The 20,554-nt window shown below is 38.1% G+C and overlaps 4 protein-coding genes across 4 annotated transcripts in view; 1 reads left to right on the top strand and 3 right to left on the bottom strand.

Moving 5' to 3' along the window:
* Window positions 1-8,402: 8,402 nt before the first annotated feature.
* LOC6576221 (chitinase-like protein Idgf3) lies at window positions 8,403-10,185 on the bottom strand. The gene is made up of 3 exons (XM_002002181.4): window positions 9,973-10,185; window positions 9,285-9,836; window positions 8,403-9,223 (listed from the first exon to the last, which is right to left on the bottom strand). The coding sequence occupies exons 1-3, from the start codon at window positions 10,088-10,090 to the stop codon at window positions 8,571-8,573; spliced, it is 1,323 nt and encodes a 440-aa protein (XP_002002217.2). The 5' UTR covers window positions 10,091-10,185; the 3' UTR covers window positions 8,403-8,570.
* A 955-nt stretch (window positions 10,186-11,140) lies between these two features.
* LOC6576220 (chitinase-like protein Idgf2) lies at window positions 11,141-14,700 on the bottom strand. Its single transcript, XM_002002180.4, has 3 exons — window positions 14,515-14,700; window positions 11,936-12,493; window positions 11,141-11,868 (listed from the first exon to the last, which is right to left on the bottom strand). Exons 1-3 carry the CDS (start codon window positions 14,621-14,623, stop codon window positions 11,216-11,218), a joined length of 1,320 nt encoding a protein of 439 aa, XP_002002216.1. The 5' UTR covers window positions 14,624-14,700; the 3' UTR covers window positions 11,141-11,215.
* Window positions 13,532-20,554, top strand: part of LOC6576218 (leucine-rich repeat-containing protein 15) — a 42,392-nt gene continuing 35,369 nt past the window's right edge. Inside the window, exon 1 of the mRNA XM_044008550.1 lies at window positions 13,532-13,658. Coding sequence (XP_043864485.1) covers window positions 13,624-13,658 — 35 coding nt within the window. The 5' untranslated portion in view covers window positions 13,532-13,623. The remainder of the gene's footprint in view (window positions 13,659-20,554) is intronic.
* Window positions 14,892-16,499, bottom strand: LOC6576219 (chitinase-like protein Idgf1). Its single transcript, XM_002002179.4, has 2 exons — window positions 15,794-16,499; window positions 14,892-15,734 (listed from the first exon to the last, which is right to left on the bottom strand). The coding sequence occupies exons 1-2, from the start codon at window positions 16,446-16,448 to the stop codon at window positions 15,076-15,078; spliced, it is 1,314 nt and encodes a 437-aa protein (XP_002002215.1). The 5' UTR covers window positions 16,449-16,499; the 3' UTR covers window positions 14,892-15,075.

Below are 20,554 nucleotides of genomic sequence, written 5' to 3'. Positions count from 1 at the left end.
CCACGCCCACTCCCACTGAGCTTCAGACACCAGCTAGCAGTTAGTTGGTGCTTGTTTGAGTAAAATAAACGCCATATTGTAGACATTGTTAAGGTTTTTGAAAATTTTATAATTAATTTTCTGGTTAACATGTTTTTCATATGTGTAAATATGCGCAAAATCCATACAATAAACGACCTTACCTCTCACTCCCCTGCCGCCTTTGTATGCGATGTATGCTTGTCATAGTTGTTATTGTAGCTTTAGCTGCTTCGGAAAGTTCAGGATGTGTGGATGTTTACAAAGAAAAGCCTTTTGTACAAGTATCAGATTCCTGTTCTGATTAAAAAAGAAACTCGGTTGAAGGCAACGGGGTGAGGCTAGAGGTGGTGGTAGTGGTAGTAGCAGTGGTAGGTGGGGTAAGGGCTTGTGCTCTGTGGTTCTTATACACGGCGAACCCTCATTCTAGACATTTTCCTTGCAAGCTACATATATTTATTAAAAATTTAAGCATTGTAAATGATTGTCTGCTCATGCCAAGCGTTTTGTGCGAAGTCCTACATCGACACAAGCGTCTTGCGGCGCCATGACTCAATGATTTAGCGCCAGCGATATTAAACATTAAGGCATTAAAGTCCATCACAATAGGAAACATAGAATTTTGTATACATATATAGGCCTCGGAACATTTTATTGTTTCTTACGTCATTTACTTAAATTCAATTTGAAATCAAACTCTTTCTCAGCCGGCCCGATGTGTTTGATACGGCTGCTCTCAGAAATTGAGTCTGACTGACATGACCCAGTCGATTGGCAGCAAAAGTGTTTCGTCATGCTGCTGCTGCTGCTGCTGCTGCTGCTTTCAGTGACTCTATCAAATGGCACAGTCGTCCAAGATTGTTCTTTTTTATTCAACTTCTTACAACTCGGCTAACTCAACTTGGCTTCAATTTATTCTTTTGCCATTCATTTGGTTGCCGCTCTGTATCCTTTTTCTTTATTATTGATTCAATGTTTCGTGTTTGGTTTTTTCTTCTTTCTTTTTGTGGATGTCATGCCAAGTGATCCATCTTAATTCGTAAAACATTCGTCATCAGTTTTCGGCAACTCTATTGTGTAAGTCGATTTTTTGGTTGAGTTTTTCATTGTTTGTGCATTTTAATTTGTCAGCGCCATGCGCAAAACGTGTTGCATAGAATCGGGCGCATGGGCAGCTGTAGAGGCGAGCTGATCGATGACAACACTATTTGCCAGGATATGCACTACATGATGGATGGATTTGGCTTGGATTGGTTTGGTCTGGACTTTTCTCTGGGGTGGCAGAATGGGCATCAATTTAAATTGAAAGTATGCCGCACTTAAGACGAGAGAATATTTAATTTATTATTCAATTTATGAGATTGAAATTTTCTTGAGCATGGTATATGAAATGATATAATAGTAATAATTTCATTAGTATATTATAAATAATATTTTTAGGTAACTTTAATAGGTTGTGTACAAAATACATCACAAATATAAATTTGTATATATACTTATAATTTTACTATTGATAAAACAGTTTAAGGCCGACAAAATTATGTATGTGAAATTGGGGTGTTTCAAGCTTAAGCATTTATATATATATATATTTTTTTTTTAATTTTTCATACATATTTTTAAGGTATAGTAAATTTGAGTTTTATAGGTAGCCTACCTAAGCAAATTAAAGTCCCAATATGACTTTAAAATATATTATTTTTTTAATATATACATTTTCCTGTTTCATGAATATTTAATAATATCGGAAACTTATCTGACACAATCTTAAATACCGAAACTTTGTTTTGCTTTGGCTTCAGGCTTCACATTCTTATCTATTTGTTCATATGCCAGACGCAATGAGTGCTCGTAGTTCGTGCTTCGAATAACCCCAAGAAATTAGAATGCAACCCTTTGCTGTCTACTGTCTACACAAAAAGTGAATGTCAAACGCGGTTTAGTGATACGTCATCGTGATTTGGCAAATTTGACAGCTGATAACAGATATTGTAAAATCGTGGAGGGTAGGTAAGGATGAGGATGAGGATGAGGCAACCCCTTTTGGTAAATTTTCGCATACATTATCTAAAATTTATACAATATTTGTTTGATTTAACTCATTCACTTTATTTCAATAGATTGCCTGCTAACAGAAGCTGAGATTACGGAGATGATATGCAGGAATTTGAAGCAGGCAAGCAACAACTGAAACAACAACAACATCAATTAGAACACTTTGGCATAAACACAATTCGAAAACGTTTCTTGTGCGTGTCACGCACAGATTTCTCATGCAGTCGCAAATCGAACTGCCAAATTGTTGTTGATATGTTGTGCGTGTGTAACAGTTGTACAAATTGAATGGCTACGAAGAGCAGCAGCCGTTCAGCTCCTCTGTCATCTCTACACACAAAATGACCAAAAATTGAATTATCAGTGGTTAGTGCATCAAGCTTAATTCGTTTTGGCGCTGTACGCGTGCGCACGCAATTTCATTTGCGGGCTCCCCTGCCCGCCAGCCATGAAGACCCCACGCGGGGGCTTAAACACAACCAACTGACATAATCATGAAATATAGGCACGCAGCAATTCTCTATATATCTTGTCGGCAGAGTTCTGCTTGACTTAAGTACAAGCATTGCCATAGTGCTGTATAGTTTTAGATAGTTAGAAGATGATAGTGACATATTCTATGTAAAAGTTATACTTTACACGACTGTACGTAATAACTAATGATTTTGCTAGTTCCTGTGTGCCTGCTACAGCTTTGATTTACAGAAGGTTCGGCGTCTATAAATGGGAGTTGTATGGTTAAAAAGGTTACATTTGAAAAATGGCAACATTTATTTGATTGCATTTGCATGTCTTAGAAAAGACACAGGCAACCACGACTCAGAGTAGCTAGAGGGCATATTACTTACTTAAGGCATAGCCCTACCTAATCAAACTCAGTGTTTTTCACTTTAAAATTAAGATTTAGATTTGTGAATTTAGCAAACACCAATAAGAATAAACGAAAAATATGTATTACAAATTATTATTTAAAATTTATACATTTTACAATTATTGGTTCATTTTTTTTTATTTAAAATTAATTTGTCTTCATAAATTAAAGAGTTAAAAAAATAAAGTAAATAATTTATTATCATAATAAATAATAAATAAATAGAGTCATATTTTTATTTTAATGAAAGTATAAATATAAATGAATAAAAAAAGTTCAAATATAATAAAAAACATTTTTATTTCAATAAACGTATAAATATAAAATATGTATTACAAATTATTATTTAAAATTTATACATTTTACAACTATTGGTTCATTTTATTTGTATTTAAAATTAATTTGTCTTCATAAATTAAAGAGTTAAAAAAATAAAGTAAATAATTTAAAATCATAATAAATAATAAATAAATAGAGTCATATTTTTATTTTAATGAAAGTATAAATATAAATGAATAAAAAAAGTTCAAATATAATAAAGAAACATTTTTATTTCAATAAAAGTATAAATATATTAATAAATCTATTCGTTCATTTTTAATTTTGCCGTGCCCCATGCAATGTCAGCATTGATTTCTTTTCTGGCATTTGGTATTCGAATTTGTAGATAGCTCTCGCATTGAAAAATATTGGCACACTAAGTTTATAGATGTTTACGATTGAAATGGAAATGCCACGAGCTGAGCATAGCAGGGGAATTTTTACGACTGTTTATTTGTGCATCTAAACATTTTGAATGGGGCATCATAAGTCCTGTTAGTGTTGCCGGATACCCCAAAAACGTAAACGCTGCACACGCTGGGTGGTAGACATCGTTGTAAAACATTTTGATTATAATGATATACTGCAAAGTATTTTTTGAATTATTGCATGGCGCACAGTGCGTAATAAAATCTCTGGCAGACTCGATACCAATTCCGATCCCGATCCCGCACCGATGCATGGATGGGTGTATGTGTGTAGTTTTTATTGTTTTTTCCCTTGATTTAATTAAGACCAGGCAAAGCGTGCCGCCAGCGTCGCTGTTGGCCATTTACTTGGCATTTATTTGTTTGTTTTAGGCGCGTCGTCATCAGCATCAGTCTGCCTCCTTTATCCATTATAGCCAGCCCGCATTCAGTGCAGTCTTTCACTCTGTCAGTCTGCCAGTCTGCCAGTCTTTTGCAGCCAGATAGTCGCTCTTAATCTCCAACAGTTTCACACGTTGTATCCATCCATCCATCCAGCCATCTATCCAGCCATCCATAGATGTTTTGTTTCGTTTTTAGTGTGGCAATTAAAAGTTTGAAAATGTTTACGTTCATTCATTGGTGACCGCAAGACCAAAGGAAATCGTTTCACTCTGTTTGTCTACAACTTTAAAGTGCACATACATGCGTACATATACATTTGTTAATTTTGTAAATTTGATTCAGAGCTCATCTGATATAATACTATTGCAATTTAAATCTACAAAATTATTTTGATTTAAATCGTTTTCGATAGGTATTCTTCAAATGATATCTCTTTAAGATAAACAAGTATGAGCAGTCTCCACTTCAGTTCCCAACTTACTTAGACACTGCCTATATAGCATACTTTGTTCGATATCGAAGAATTATAAAAGTATTATCAGGGTAGTACTTCAATAGAAGGCAATCATGTTTATTATTGTATAAAATCTTCCTCTATATCTTAAATGTAGACAATTTTTCGCATATGATAATTATATGTACATTAATGTCAATTGAAATTCTTTATTGTAATCGCAATTAGTTTTGACTTGGCATGGCAAGGTCCATAGGGCATCTCGCCTTATTGGACACTATCGTACAGAGCACTCTTACTTGTTTATTTATACGCAAGCTATTAAACGCCACACACACACACACACACACACACACACACACACACACACACACACACGTTTCTTCATTAATTCCACGTGTTTATTTGTTTAAAATAACCTTTTATGACGCAGTGGCGCTACAACTTATTATGGTCATTACACACATGGTGGTACGCATACACACGCACACACGCACACACACACATGCTCACACACACATTTGTGATGGTGAAATGAGTGCGTGTTGGAAAAGGCGACTCTAGAACTGTATATTACATGGTTAGCTATCCACATCATAGAGAAATGCATCGCCGCCGACAGCTAATTGAATTTAATTGGCGCGAAAAATCGGAATGAAAATAAACAAAACTTTTAGTTTTTAACACAATTTTTCTTTCTCTATCTCACTCACGCTCTCTCTCTTTCTTTCTTTCTCTTGCATATTTCATTTGCCAACATTTATTCGGCTATTATTTATGGCAAATTTATTTGGCGTGTTGAAGTAACAAAATGGTATTAGCCACAATATCTATATATAGCACCTGATTGAATGAATATTTAAATAATAACATACGTGTCTAAAGCTTAGAGAAGGGAAGCTTCTCCGTCTATAGTATTAAGATTTTAATTTTGTCATTGCTATGTCTACCGAAAATTAAAAATAGGCTGTTAGGCAGCGTTTAGTATTATATCATTATTTGTTTGTCCTTTTTTGTATAGATTAGGAGACATAATGTATATACAGATATTCAGTTAATCTACACAAAAAACTCTTTAAACTCTGAGTCTAATGTAAAATTTTATTAAAGAATAAGAAATAAGTTTTGCAATAAAGATCCTCCGAGTAAATTTATGTAATCTTCTTTCATTTCTCATTCAAGTCTTTTCTAAATGGCCAGAGCAACAATAACAATGAATATTTCGAATAATAATGACCCGTCAGCCACGAACTGGGTGTTAAAAATATAAAAACGACTGAAGAGCTCCGAGGAGAGTGCTGCAAAGCATTGGTGCTCTGGCGCCAGTTGGTAGTTAGGGATCAACATTGGGCACTAGGCTTAAATCATGTTGTGTGACAACCCGCTGACTATTGAACGAAAATGACTTTGGACAGCTAAAACGGTGGTTTTTAAAAAATATGAAGTCGATTAACAAGGCTAAAAAAGAAAAACATGTGTCTCGGCTCAACAGGTCCATAAAATCGCGTGATTTATTTAAAATTAACAAAGCAATAAAACAACTGAGTCAAGAAGAATGAACCTGAACAATAAGCAAGATATACGATGAATTCGTTTCTGGAGGAAAAGTTTACTTTTGGAAGAATTAAGAACTTATAAATAAAGTTAGAATAAATAATAAATATAATCGTATGTATGTGAATATATGTTTAAATATCATTTATATCGAATGTATATTAGCAGATGATTGTATTAATTAACGGACAAAAATTAACCTATCATGATTTAAAAAAAAAAAAAAAAAAAATAAAATAATCTTTTATTTCTATAAATTATACTCAATTGAAGATACTTGTAAAAAAAAGCTTCTACAAAATGTATACAAAAAGTTCTCTAAGCATGGCGACAGCGCTGCAGCTAATAATATCAGTGCTATCTGAGTTTTCGCAAATTGACCAAATCCTGACTTTAAGCAACGTACATGCATGCATGCATTTCTTATCGCCCTCGTGGACATCTTCGACTAACCAAAACAATACAACGCGCAATCAGCGACACTTCATCGGCCACCGCCAACAAAAAAAAAAAAAAAAAAAAAAAAAAAAAAAAAAAAATTCACAAAACAAAAGGATACAGAGCGTAATGAGGGCGAAAATATCTTTATTTAAAGAGGTAGATACCCATGCTGGCGACTGTGAGCCTTCCACAGAAGGCAGCAGCCGCAGCAGCAGTCGCAGCAGCCGCAGCAGCTTGGTGAGCTTGGCGAGCAGCCGGCATGGGGAAGCATGCATAGGCAACATATTTGTCATTCGCATGGGGCGCAGGCTGCCAATAATCGCAAAGCAAATATCATGCAGAGGTCTTGTTGCGCCACTACCGCCAATGTGCCTTAATTAGATAAGGCGACAAGCTACCGAAGGGGCTGTAATCGGGCGTCGGGCGTCGGGCGTCGGACCACGGACGTCGGGAGGCAGGAGCAGTTGGAAATCGGTAGTTGGAGTCAAGCTATGAGCAGCAGACACGATCTTTCTGTCGATGGCATATAGCAGAAACCTGGCATCTGAGACTGTAAAGTTGGCCACAGATTTTGCTAAACAATGCCATGTTTACAACTTGTAGACTCTGTTTTGTTTTGTGTCTGTGTCTGTGTGTATGTTTTTTTTTTCAATTTTTCTCATATAGTGAAGATACTTTTAGCCCTAACAAGGACCTATTCCTGTGTAAGTGTGTGTGCGTGTGTGTTAGCTTCATCAAGATCTGGATAGACGCCGCCACGATCAATTGCCACTAAATGCATATTTTGCATTCTGCAAGGGCATTGCGCCAATTGTGAATATTTTATAGTTTCGTTACGCTAAATGAGAACACGATTCCGGTATAAACTTAATAATTGACTAGAGACATCGTGGAATTGATAACGGATGATGTATTAGCGCATGTGATAGACACTGTTATATTTATATTTTTAGTCATTTCTTATTATTATTATATTCATATTAATAGTAGTTTCAGTTGTGTGAATTAATATTAAAATATATATAATATATTACATTATACATTGTACATATTTTAATATATTTTTAATAATCGTATAAGCTATTTCAGCTGCCGCATGCCTATAATAATAATTTAATGCCAACCCATTCTCGTGTTATTGTCACTGAAACAATAACTTAATTTAGTTGTTTATATTCGTGTCGTTGTCAGATGAAATTGAAATTGTTCACCAGTCATCGATCAGCAATCGGTTTCTCTCGCACAGCATTAGCTGGGATCCAACTGTGGACTTGGGCTCCTGTAAGTAGACAAAGGCGAAAAGCGAGGGAATGGCCTATTGAGGCTGGCCAGAGCACAAACGAGTACGGGTATGGGTACGGTATTGAGTATATAGGGCTTGTAAAACGTTTTGCCAATTATACAAGAAATTTAATCAAGTGTGCCCGACTAGCATATATCGAGTACCTAAAGTACCTATTGTACCCGTGCATGTGAGGGCTAGCTGAGGCAAATATTCTTCCAGCTGTTGTGTCTATTCTCTCGCAAAACCTCATGCTCATCTTAAAGCACTCGATGCAGGGTATGACAATTGGCCGGCGCAAGCAGAGTCGCGGCATGTGCCGAAATCTCTGTAAATCTCAACGGCATAGCAAGCTGAGCCAAAGGGAACGACGAAAAAACCATTCAAGCAAGATCGTAGCAAGGCGAAAAAGATAAAGGCGTTTCACTGCTGGGTGCCATCGAAATTCAAAGCGCAGAAAGACAATTTAACCCAGATCCCCGAGCCCCGGTACCCGTCGGCCGATGTCTGATCATGGAGACCGAGTCCAAATACAATGCTACAACATAAAAGCAGTAGTTGTGCCCAGAGGCTAATGAAATAATTTGCGGCGCATTTTAGTTTACAACTTTGTAATTAATTAGTAAAGGGAACTGACAGAGGGCTAGCTGCGGCAGCCAGCGACACAATTTGCAATTCCAACATTTGGTAAAATGGCTACTTGGCTACTATATATATATATATATATATACATATACATGTCTGTATGTGTGCGCATTAGCATTAGAGTAGTCGATATTTGATAGCACGCAGCATGGGGAAGCGATCACCGGTGCACTGACCTCGGAAATCGTCCAGAGTCAAGTCGAAGAGAGCAATGCCACCGAGATTCTTGGCGCGCACATATTGCGCCTTGCTGGAGGCGGTTTCCGGATCGTCATAGCTAACCCACAGTCCATAGAGGCCATTCTCATCGGCGGCGCGATAGGCGTAGCTGCCATAACGCTTTGTGGGGTCAGGGACGCGTTTGATGGGCGCCGCGTGGCCATTGGCATTAACGTTGCTCGGATTTGGCAGCAGTTGACATATCTCAGCCCAGTTTAGGAGTCCCTCTGTCTTGGTTTGCGGCCCCGCATGTGCTGGCCCATCAGCAAGCAGCACCGGCTGTCCGCTGCTGCCGGAGTCAATTGTTAGCTTCCAGGCCCGTCCGTAACTGGCAACACCGATATTCAGTTTGCTCGCCGGCACACGTTGCAGCAGCCAGTGCTCCATTTGAAAGTTGACATTGTAATGGGGCAGGCGATTCTGTCCGAATGCCTCGTAAAGTGGAGCAGAGTAGTCAGCCTCCTCTGGGTTGCGGGCGGGCGTCAGAAAGTCGAATGTGGCGAGGTTGATGAAGTCAACATTTTTGGCGATGACAGGTGCATCGAAATACCCTGTAGATCGAAAGTAGATGAGATGAGTGGAGAAGTTAAGCACACACTTGGACAGACTTACAGCTGGAGTTGACATTGGGTAGAACCGTAAGACTTAGCAGTAGATCGTTCGCTTTAAGTGCGGTATTCAGATCCTTAACCAGGTTTGTCATCTGTGTCTTATGGGTCTCAGCATCGGGGTCGACTATGAAATCGCCGGTAAAGAATTTCTTAAAGCTTTTCCATACCATGCCGGCTTCTGAGTGAACCTTCCGTGGCTTGTTGCGTGGCAGCTGGAAAGCGAGATCCAGACCATCGAAATTGAAGCGTCGTATGATATCTCTAGCCGAGTTGATGAAACGTGCCTGGGCCTGAGTGCCAGCCTCTAGTAGCTTAACATATTTATCTTCTTGCTCCAAATCACGATCACCTCCTACACTTAATAGAAATTTAATGTATGGATATTTCTCTTTAAGTGCCGTTATTTGAGCAAAGTGACGACGCTCAAAATCGAGCGGCTGATTTAGACTTTTCATCTCATAGGTGTCTGGGTTGATGCCAGCATAGCCATATATCACGTGAGTGCAAAACTGCAGCGCCAGCTCCAAATCCGCTAATGAGAATTGAGCGAGGCCTAACAGAGAGCGGACAGTCAGAAGGAGAGAAATTGAACAAACATATTGTTATATAGAGAGCAAGATGCAATACAATATAAAATATATATGCCTGTGTGTGTGTGTGTGTGTGGTTGTGGTTGTGTGTATACATACCTTGTCGCTCATAACCTGCCGAGTCGTAGTAACAAATCAGATACGGAGCAGCGGCTGTGTGCGACGGCAGCTCTGAGAGCAGCACAGTCAACGTCAGGCCGAGCAGCAGAGAGCGCATTGCTACAAAGCTGGAGATAGACGATTATTATAAAAGGGGAAGCTGATCACAATTAAATACGTCCGTACGAAACGAGACACAAAACGCAACTAAATTCAAATGACAACGGAAATCGCATGAAAGCTTGCTTTGCCGTGGACCGACTGAGTCGAACAATAGCCTTCATATTTACTCTCAACGAATTTCTCAGGAATTGTTTGTTGTGTGTTCAGCGGAATATTAAATACATATATTTAGGGGTTTGAGTTCAATGAGATCACGCTGTTCGTCTAGCTTACAAATAACGCATAATATTTGCTGCACAAACTGAAAGCTTTTTACCGTTACCAATTGCAGAATACTCATTCACAGTCCAAACTCTCTCAAACTGCGCAACAAAAATCAGGGCCAGATCCCATTAAAATTGAGAAATCATCAATAGCTATTCCCTTGTATATCTATTAAATTTTTGGAGCTAGGGTCTTTACATTATCTGTATAATTTGGTTTTTGTATGATTTTGATCAGCAGATCAGCTTGATTCTCCTATACGTGTGCACACATTCATCGTTTACTCTATGCGTACAGACTTCTAGCATATTCTATGAATTGCAGTTGATTTTTTGATTTTTCAGCAGTTACTTTAGTTTTGTGAGGTGACACTCTAGCTAATAGGTGACCAAGTGAAGCTATACGGCGATGGTTTAATCGACGCGACCTATTCGATCCTATGTTTTTTCATACAAATTTCGGAATAATATTTCGCAGCTAATTTTTGTTTTTTTTTTTTTCTTATCCGAAAATTTGTATAAGTTGAAATCTGTTACTTCTTAAATGAGAACCCAAATGCTTATACGTATGTATATTCAATAGCGCCAAGAAAAATTGCGTTCATACAGACTGCAAGACGGACATGTACAAATCCAATATACTCATTTCACTTTCGTGAATGAGTATAATAAGATATAATAAAGAGCTTCGCGATAAGAGCCAACAAAAATGTTGTTTATTGTTTAAATGTATAGAAATATTTAGTTTGTGAGTCTTAATTGAAGTGAAAACAAGAAGAAACTTATAAGCGAAGAGTATTCATCGTCTGTTTATTATTTGATAATGCTTTTATATGTTTATGTATGTACAGTTCAGCTTACAAGCGATACTTAATGGAGCGTAATATTGGGTATCTGTCATTGCTGCACTGGCCACGGAAATCATCGTAGCTTAGGTCGAATAGAGCTATGCCGCCCAAATTATTGGCACGGACATAGCCCGCTTTGTTAGATGCTACTTCGGGGTCGTCGTAACTGATCCAAAGACCCTCAGTTACGGCTCCGTCAACGGCGCGATAGGCGTAGATACCATAACGCTTCGATGGATCACCCACACGTCGCACTGGCGAATCATTTCCCTTGAGATATTGATTTTGTGGATTGGGGAGCTTGGAGCAGATCTCTGGGAAGCTGAGTAGCCCAGGCTTCTGTGACTGCAATCCTTCCGGGGCAGGTCCCTCGGTGTGTGGCACCACAGGTGTACCTTCCAGGCCAGATTCGCTAGTCAGTTTCCAGGCATTTCCATAGCTAGCAACACCTAAATTGAGTTTGCTGGCGGGGAATCCTTGCTGTAGCCAATATTTGACTTGAAAGTCGGCATTGTAATGGGATAGTCGATTTTGGCCTGGCAGCTCGTATAGTGGAGCTGTATAATCCGCTTCTTCGGGATTACGGGCAGGTGTTAGAAAATCAAAGGCAGCCAAATTGACGAAGTCGACGAGTCCGTTCAATGCAGGTATATCAAAGTACCCTGTAAAATATCGAATGCTCAAGCATCGTCACATTTGGCAAATTAACAAATGACTTTGAGTACTCACACGTCGAGTTGACATTGGGAAGCACCGTCAAACTGAGCAAGAATCCATCGTTACGTAGGGAGTTCTTCACATCGCGCACGAAAGCCGTGAACTGCTCTTTGTGCAGGGCCGCATTTTCGTCAACTATGAAGTCGCCAGTGAAGAGTTTCTTGAAACTCTTCCAGACCGTACCCAGCTCGCCGTGCACCTTTCGGGGCTTGTTGCGGGGAAACTGATAAGCCAGATCTAAGCCATCGAAGCCATAGCTCTTAACCAACGAGTAGGCCGATTGGATAAAGGCTATCTGTCGCAGCTTCTCTCCTTCGAGAAGCTCAATGTATTTGCTCGGATGCTCCGGATCGATGTCACGATCACCACCCACGCTGAGTAGAACTTTAAGGTGTGGATATTTTCGCTTGAAAGCTGTTACTTCCGAAAATTGATGTTTATAGATGTCCAAGTTTTCATTCAAGCTGTATGCTTGGTAGTTGTCGCCACGAATGCCCAGATATCCGTAAACCAAGTGCGAACAGAACTGCAAGGCTATCTCCAGATCTGGATTCAACAGCTTGCCCAAACCTGCAATGATAATTGGATGTATTTTGAAATAAATAGGAATTAATTATATGAAAGGTCGTATGACTTAAGTTTGTTGTATAAATGGGTGTTAAGGAGGCGTGGCCGACAACCAATCAAACGATATTTTTTCAATATTTTATAACAAATATGAGCGCACGCTTAAGTATTTTAAGATTTTATTCTTCTTTAATTATACAATACTCGGAAATCGTAAAATAGAATCGTAAAAGCTTGAAAGCTCCAGTAACAGCTTGAAATCTGAATATAGATCGAGTGATAATCGGGTATTCCCCACAACAACATTCAAACCTGCTTTAGTTTCGCCTACTCATTTCGTAATCAGGTGCAAATTAGTTTACATAAGCCGTAATTGAAATAGTATAATTGTACAATACAAACGAACTATCACAGAGCCAATAATTAGAATTTACCGAAGACAAAAATCAAATGGGAGTTGCCATTCTACATATGTTGGATGAATTAATCCAGATTCAATTTATATAAATAATATGAATAAATATAAAAAAATATTAATATAAAATAGAGTACAAACAGAAATGACATTTGTCAGAAAAACAATACAAATTTTCCATTGTCCACCATATGTGGGATAACTGTCCACTGTGGACTCAATTAAGAGCAAGCGAGCGACAACAACAAGCTCGTTGAATTCAAACTTGGAGATGTTCATTATTCACTTAAAGTGTAAAACAGTTGTCCAAGAGAAAACAAACATGTGTTGAACAAAATAAATAAACATGGTTGTATGATATGTGAGATTTATATAAAATTGATTTTAAAAGAAATGCTGTCCATTTGTTCACTTTGAAAAATAAAAGAGTATTTGAAACAGCTTTAATTAATATTCTCAGCAATTGTTTTTCAACTGCGGCTTGGCTTTTCACGCTTTTCAGTTTTCATAAATCTACTTTCGTTTTATTTATTGAATTTTGTTCCACTGTTCATAACTGCGTCACAATGTTAGTCACTTGTTGGGTCTCCGACGGAGAATTGTTGCTGGGGCAGTTGTCGCGTTGGTCTCGCGGCGAGTTGTACGCTCAGCTTTGGATTGTGAGCGCGTGGATTTAGTGTAAGAAGCGTAGGCTGTTGTGGTGTTTTGTACAACTGTCATGATTGGATTACAATTTGATATATACTATTGTCGGTAAGTTTGTCGCCAGTCAACCTCGTTCCCAATTGTTTACCTTTAAATATTTTCCTAAACTATGAAAACAACGTTATACGTTTTACGTTTTACGCTTACGTTTTACATTAGCGAGAGAGCGTATTTGTGAGCTCAGCTCTCTGTCGCTCTCGCGACTCAGCTGATAAGCCATTGACCTCTGGACTCAACCAACTGTCAGACTCTCGATATGTTTACAGTCTAGCTAGTTAATTAAGTAAAAATACCCTTCGTTTTATATACTAATATGCTACATTCGAATATATTATATGTAAAGTGATGTTATGCCTCTGAAATAATCTCTATCATAAGCGAAACTGGAAGTGTGCTTGCTCCCGACACACCCTGTATTCATATTTGAGCAGTTTGTGTGGGCTTATCAGCATTACTGAACACAATCAGAAGTGTTTTCAGTTTATATACATATTATATATACATACATTATAATTAAAAATATAAAAGTATTGAAAGACAATATAAACTAAAATAAATATAATGATAAAAAATATGGTATATGGTATATGGCCTATATTACAAATGTTTAAAACATTGAAAGTGTATAAGGCAAATATTTATTTGAAATTGTATATTATTTATACTTTTTATTTGCGTATAAACAGCGCAGCACGTAATATATTAAAGCAAACGCTTCCGCGAAGGGGTAAAGTGTGATAATATCCAGTAAAATAAGTTAACACTTCTATTCATATTATAAATTATTTGTGGTTCGAATTTGAAGTCAAGCAGTTTGACAATATTGTTAAGCATTGACATTGAAATGGAAATTTTGTTGGCCATTAAATATAAATTACTTTGTTAAACTTCTCTGTAGCCTTACCCTCGCGCGTATAACTGGATGAATCATAATAGCACACTAGGTTAGATGCTGCCGTTGTCACAGCTACCAGGTAGCCCGTTAAAAACGAAAGTAAATATAACTGCCTCATGTTTAGCAGTGCTTAGCAAAATACTTATTACACAATATAGCACGACCGCAGTGATGTTTCAATGAAATCGAACTGAAACTGAAATGGAAACCGAAAACAGCGACCGAGAAATGAAGCTGTCGACAGACGATGACGACACCAAAAGCTTCCACCATTGAGAGAAAAACACACAATATTTGTTTACTGCCAGAGCTGAGAAGTATAGAGAGATAGAGAGAGAGAGAGAGAGAGGACGGAGAGTGAGAGAGAAGGAGAGAGAGAGAGCAAGTCGAGTCAAAAACAAGTTTTATTTTTATTATTATTTTACATATGCTCTTAGAATAGTTTAATTGCGTAATCAAAGTTATTGAGCCGATTCAGGCGGCGAGGCCACAAGTCGAAGCATTGAATCAAGTTAGCTGATTAGAATTAAAATTACGAAAAGAAAAAAAAGAAAAGACAAAAGCAATAATCTAGCCTAGAAAATATTTTACTGAGCGAACAATCGGGAACTTCTGGCCCGTGCAAAGACCACGGAAGTCGTCGTAGCTCAGATCGAACAAGGCCACGCCGCCGAGACCCTTGTTTTTGGCGTATACGGCCTTGATGCCCGCAAAGTCGGGATCATCGTAGCTCACCCATAGGCCGTGCTCGCCCTGCTCATCGGCTGGACGTAGCGCATAGTTTCCATATTTTTGCGTAAGATCTGTGACTTTCCGTAACGGTGCATTCGCACCTCGATAGATGGCCGTCTGATTTTGCGGTAGCTTCGAGCAAATCTCTGGCCAGCTGAGCAAGCCCTCGGTGCTGTTAATCTGCAGCCCACCATCACCCACTCCCATGGTGCATGACACAACTGGCGCCCCACTCAGGCCCGAGTCCTTTGACAATTTCCACGCTCGTCCATAGGTGGCGATGCCCAGGTTGATCTTTTGAGGCGGGCAGCGATGTTGCAGCCAGTAATTTAACTGGAAGTCAATGTTGAGATGTGGCAGCCGCTGTTGCTCGTCGAGGAACATGATTGGAGCAGTATAGTCAGCTTCTTCGGGATTCCGCATGGGCGTGTAGAAATCGAATGCAGCCAGATTAATGAAATCCATCAAGGGATGTAGCTTTGGCACGTCAAAATACCCTGTAAGAATTACAAATCTTTGTTATTGCTATTATTTTAAACTACGTTTGACAACATACAAGTGGAGTTCACGTTGGGCAGCACCGTCAATGTTAACAGTAAATTGGCACTTTGATAGGCTGATTTAATGTTTCTAGCCAGTTCAGAAAACTGATCCTTGTGCTGTGCCGCCAGTGGATCAACGACAAAGTCTCCAGTAAATAGTTTCTTAAACTTTTTCCAGTAGGTGCCAATAGTCCCATGCACTTTCCTTGGCTTATTTTTCGGGAACTGAAATGCCAAATCCAGGCCATCGAAACCATTTTTACGCAACAGCAGCATGCTGCTATCGATGAAGTTCTGCTGTTCAGTGCGATTCGCTTCCAGCAATTCGAGATATTTGTTGGGATGTTGTTCATCCACATCTCGATCTCCGCCCACACTCAAGAGCACTTTCAGCTGCGGGTATTTGGCACGCAACTGAGTTATGTCCCTGAAGTGAAACATATCGAGATCCACATTTAAGCTAAACACCTCGTGAGTGCCCGGCTTGAGCCCAACATAGCCGTAGACCAGGTGAGAGCAGAACTGCAGCGCCAATTCCAAGCTGCGCGTATCCAGCTTAGCCAAGCCCGGGCGCAGAAATGAAGTTGAGTCATAATAGCAAATGAGATTCGCACTGCTATTTGCAATGCTCAGCACGCCCAGCAGGCTGAACAATAATAATAATTTCATTTCGCACAATTATTAGCGATACGTGTTAACTTTTTAAATGTTTAATTGAAACTGTCTGAAAACGCTTATATTTGTGTGCTAATGCTCAGCCGAGAATGGAAAGCTTATCTCTGCGCGCTGGCAGCTGACAATTGTTATGACGATGATGCCATTATCAGCGGTTTCGTATTACGAAACAGTTTCACGAGCTTGTGCTCAAATCATACATATTTGAAAAACAATTCACAGAATTGACAAACGTAAACAAAGTATTATATTAGTTGCGTTGCTGACTCAATTTTTGTTTTCGTTCTCGCGTAAAAGCTGTGAATTTGTATATAAAGAAATACAGTGTCTATTTGATTTATAATTCGCTATAAATTACCTTAGGTACATATATTTGACTTAAGCTTTTTGTATTACCTTGATGCTCTGGTGTTTCCTAATGAATAATAAAAAAAAAAAAAAAAAAAAAAAATTTCCCTTACCTCTCAAGTAGTAGACTACCTCATTACATATGACCATGTTATACTTGTATTTTAATGACTATATAAATATATACAGTCAAAAATTGATTGTGATATATGTGCATGTATTTATCATCTACATCTATATAATACTTATATAAATATATACATGAGTTATTCTGACTATATATAAAATATTAAATTACCTTTGTGAGCAATCACTTTGTCTGTCTCTTAATTTTTGTATACTCTCGACTGATAAGAATGAGATTTAAGAGTTTGTGCATAGTGATTCATACTATAGAATTCCTCTACAGACTTAAAGCCTTTTATTGCATATGTGTAAAACATATTATAATCAACTTTAGTATATATGTATGTATTTTATACAAGATAATTTGATAAGTAGGGCATTTCAGATAAAGTCTATTTGGAGTGGAGTTGAAAATAAATTCCATTATTCCATTGCTAGGGTAGCTGCCTGGGATAAATTTTGTAATTCAATAAACTGTGAACTCCTCTTTAACCCTATATATTAACCATACTAATGCAATTTGTATGCCAGTAGAGTCCGACACGTGGAATGTGTGATTGATTTCGTTAATGAACGCATTATTATTTATATTGAGCGTATATTAAATATATGCGTATAGTATATAAAGATATCAGAACAAATAATTGTTCATTATTAAGACTTGCTATATAATATCCATATATTTGCAATACAATTGCTCATTGTTGCTGGCTTTTGTTCAGGTATTTTGCTTTACGAACTACTTTGTCATCGTTTCGCTGATTATTGCCTAAGCTACACAATTGTTAAGCTGCTTTTACAATAGAAATGCGACAACCTGCTGTGCTTTAAATGTGTGTGATATAAACGAGGCAGCTGACAGTTGAGACAAATGGCGAAGCACTTAAATCAAAAATTAATTGAAGCATTAAATACCCAAAAGAAATACGTAAAAATATTTGTAGGCTTACTCTTAGCCGGGTCAAAACTACAACCGACGGCAAATAAATAGCTGTTTCGGTATGTGTGTGTGTGTGTGTGTGTGTGCGTGCGTGTGTGAGTGTGATTCGCATGTGTCACAACCAATTATACAAAGGACATGCGAGCATTATCTGCTAGGGGCTGCAAAAGAATGCCATCCTTGTACGTACTGGAGAGTAATCCTCACACGCTGCTTAGCGTTGACAAGAGGCGTATCACAATGCGAGAGGCGTGCTGAGTGTGCACGGAGGCGCATAGTTAATCTGAAAAGAGCCCTGATTTCGAGTGTGTGCATGTGTGTGTATATATATACGTATCTGTATATGTATGACTGTTGTGAGGCCCAATCGGTGTTAACATCTATGAGAATGTCTGTTATTGTTGTTTGATTAATATCAGCCAGAGCTGGGTGCAACCTATACGCAGTCTGCTCTCTCAGATTAAATATTTGCTCGGCAAAATAGGTTAGCCAAATAAATGAGAAATATAATACTAGTAACACTGTCTATTATGCCTCTTGATGGCCATTGTCCAGTAACCGCAAATCTTTCATTCTCACATGGAGCACTAATGGACCGCAGCTAGTGGCTTATATTTACTCTTGACATTGGCTATAAGCAAATATTCACTTCAATATACGACTGGGTATTGGCAAATATATTGCCAGCCAAACTATAAAAGAAATCATTGTGAAATAGTCATTAAATGTGAAATCAGATACATAAGTATACATTGAGTCAAGAGGACTTTCGTGACTCTGCTGGTTCTCAAAGAAGTCTCCAATTAAAGTTGGCCGTTCATAATTAATAATTAATATGAAAAGAAGTAATTTAAAGTACATGAATTGAGCCTTACACATAAAGTTGCTTGGCTTTTCTTTTCTTGAAATTCGAAGGCATTGTTTACCTCTCAGTGCTTACTCGCCTTAGTTTGGCTTCTGTTCATATTACATTCTTTGTTTCTAGAGCTACCTCCCCTCTTGGCATAATTAAGTCCAATAATAATTTTAACAAATACCTTTGCCAATTTAGGGCACCAGCTCCCATCCCCCATCCCCCATCCCCCATCACAGCTTCCATAATTTCTATCTACTTTGGCAGCAGGTGCACAAAGCCGCAAAGCATTTGCCTTTTTACCTATTTGTAATTAGAAAGCCAGGCAGCTTTGCTCCTGGCTGGTCTGTTTGTTGGTCTGTTCGAGGGGCTTACTTACAATGCAATATGAGACACAAAAGGGAATTTAATTTTCACAAAACAATTGCCGTGAGCAGCGCATAGCACACCAAATGAAGAGTATAGCTCAATTGATGTGCATAATCAGTTTATCAGCTGAGTTTTCTTTACTCTGGCTGTACTGAAGAAACAAAAAATTTGTCGAGGGTTGCTTCCAAAGCAGATTCATCATTGTCAAATGTGGCTTGACATTTTTTAAGGTTGGCTACTAAGAAAAAAACGTTGAAAAATAAACTTTTTTTGGGGGCTTTTGGGTTGGTCTCGTTAGTCCGGTGATATAATTAAAAAATTATAATGAATGTTATTTGCATTGGCCGCAAAAAAGAAACAGCAACACGATGAGACGTCAAAATGTTTCTTAATATTGACGCGCATTTGTGTGCAAATAAAATTAAAGCACTCGCCATCCACCTAAAATAGGGCAGAAGGCATATCAAATTTTCAGCCCAGGGTTCGTCAGTTCATCAGTCAGCCGATGAGATAAATGAGGAGGGTGTTAATGTACCATGCAAATATCAAAGGGACGTTTGAGAAATGAAATTAAAAATAACAGTCCTCTGGCTAAACAACGTTCTGGCCACCAGACACTCGGTGGCCAAAAGAAAAGAAAAAAGAAATTCAACAACATTGAGTTTTCTTTTAGAAATAAATTCACTTAACAAATAATGCAGCTTAATCATTAATTTCTCAGCTTCATATGATTTGAAATTTATTTCTAGTAGCTTCGTTAGCTGGAGTAAATAAAGAATTTTAAAAATACTGGACATTTTAGACTGCATCAAAGTATTCTACTTTTCACATTCCTTCTCTATAGAAATCAGATGATTTTTCTGTTCCTAGTGAAATTCATATAAAATGCTAGCAAGAGCAGTCAGCTTATGTATGATCTATAATAGTTAATAAGGTTTTGAAAACACATACTCAATTCCTACTTTAAGGGTAAAAAGGCTTCTCAGAAGCTAAAATCCAAGAGGTGTCTGTGCAGTTGATTTAAGATTCTTTAAACTTGAAAGACTTCACTTTTGAGGGTGACCTTCGTGCTGTTGCTCATATTCATTATAAGCTTTAATAACTGTTGTTTACCAGCGGCAAGTGTCAAAATACCGGTCAAGGGTTCAACATTGACCAGCGGCTGGCACTGGCGCCTTCTGGTTTTCTGCTCAATTTGCTTTTGTCTTGATGTTCGGTATTGGGTTACCAGTTGCAGCTCAATGAGTTTAGCTTGGGCTCCCTCACGCTTCGACTTGATTCACCAATCTGCCAGGCCAGAGATCTCAAGTGTCAGCATGTGGTGTGCATGAATCCTTACTTGGCGATGACAGTTGGTGAGCGTATTAAAAATCAGAATAACTTCATATTAATAAGAATATCAATTATATTAAATGGGATCACAAGCCAGAATCGAGCTGAACTCTCCATACTTCCTGCATCCTG

Source organism: Drosophila mojavensis, unplaced genomic scaffold (genome assembly GCF_018153725.1).
Source record: "Drosophila mojavensis isolate 15081-1352.22 unplaced genomic scaffold, ASM1815372v1 contig_36, whole genome shotgun sequence".
NCBI classification, from domain to species: domain Eukaryota; kingdom Metazoa; phylum Arthropoda; class Insecta; order Diptera; family Drosophilidae; genus Drosophila; species Drosophila mojavensis.
Note: the sequence above shows the minus strand (reverse complement) of the source record. Positions and strands in the feature narration are given on the sequence as shown.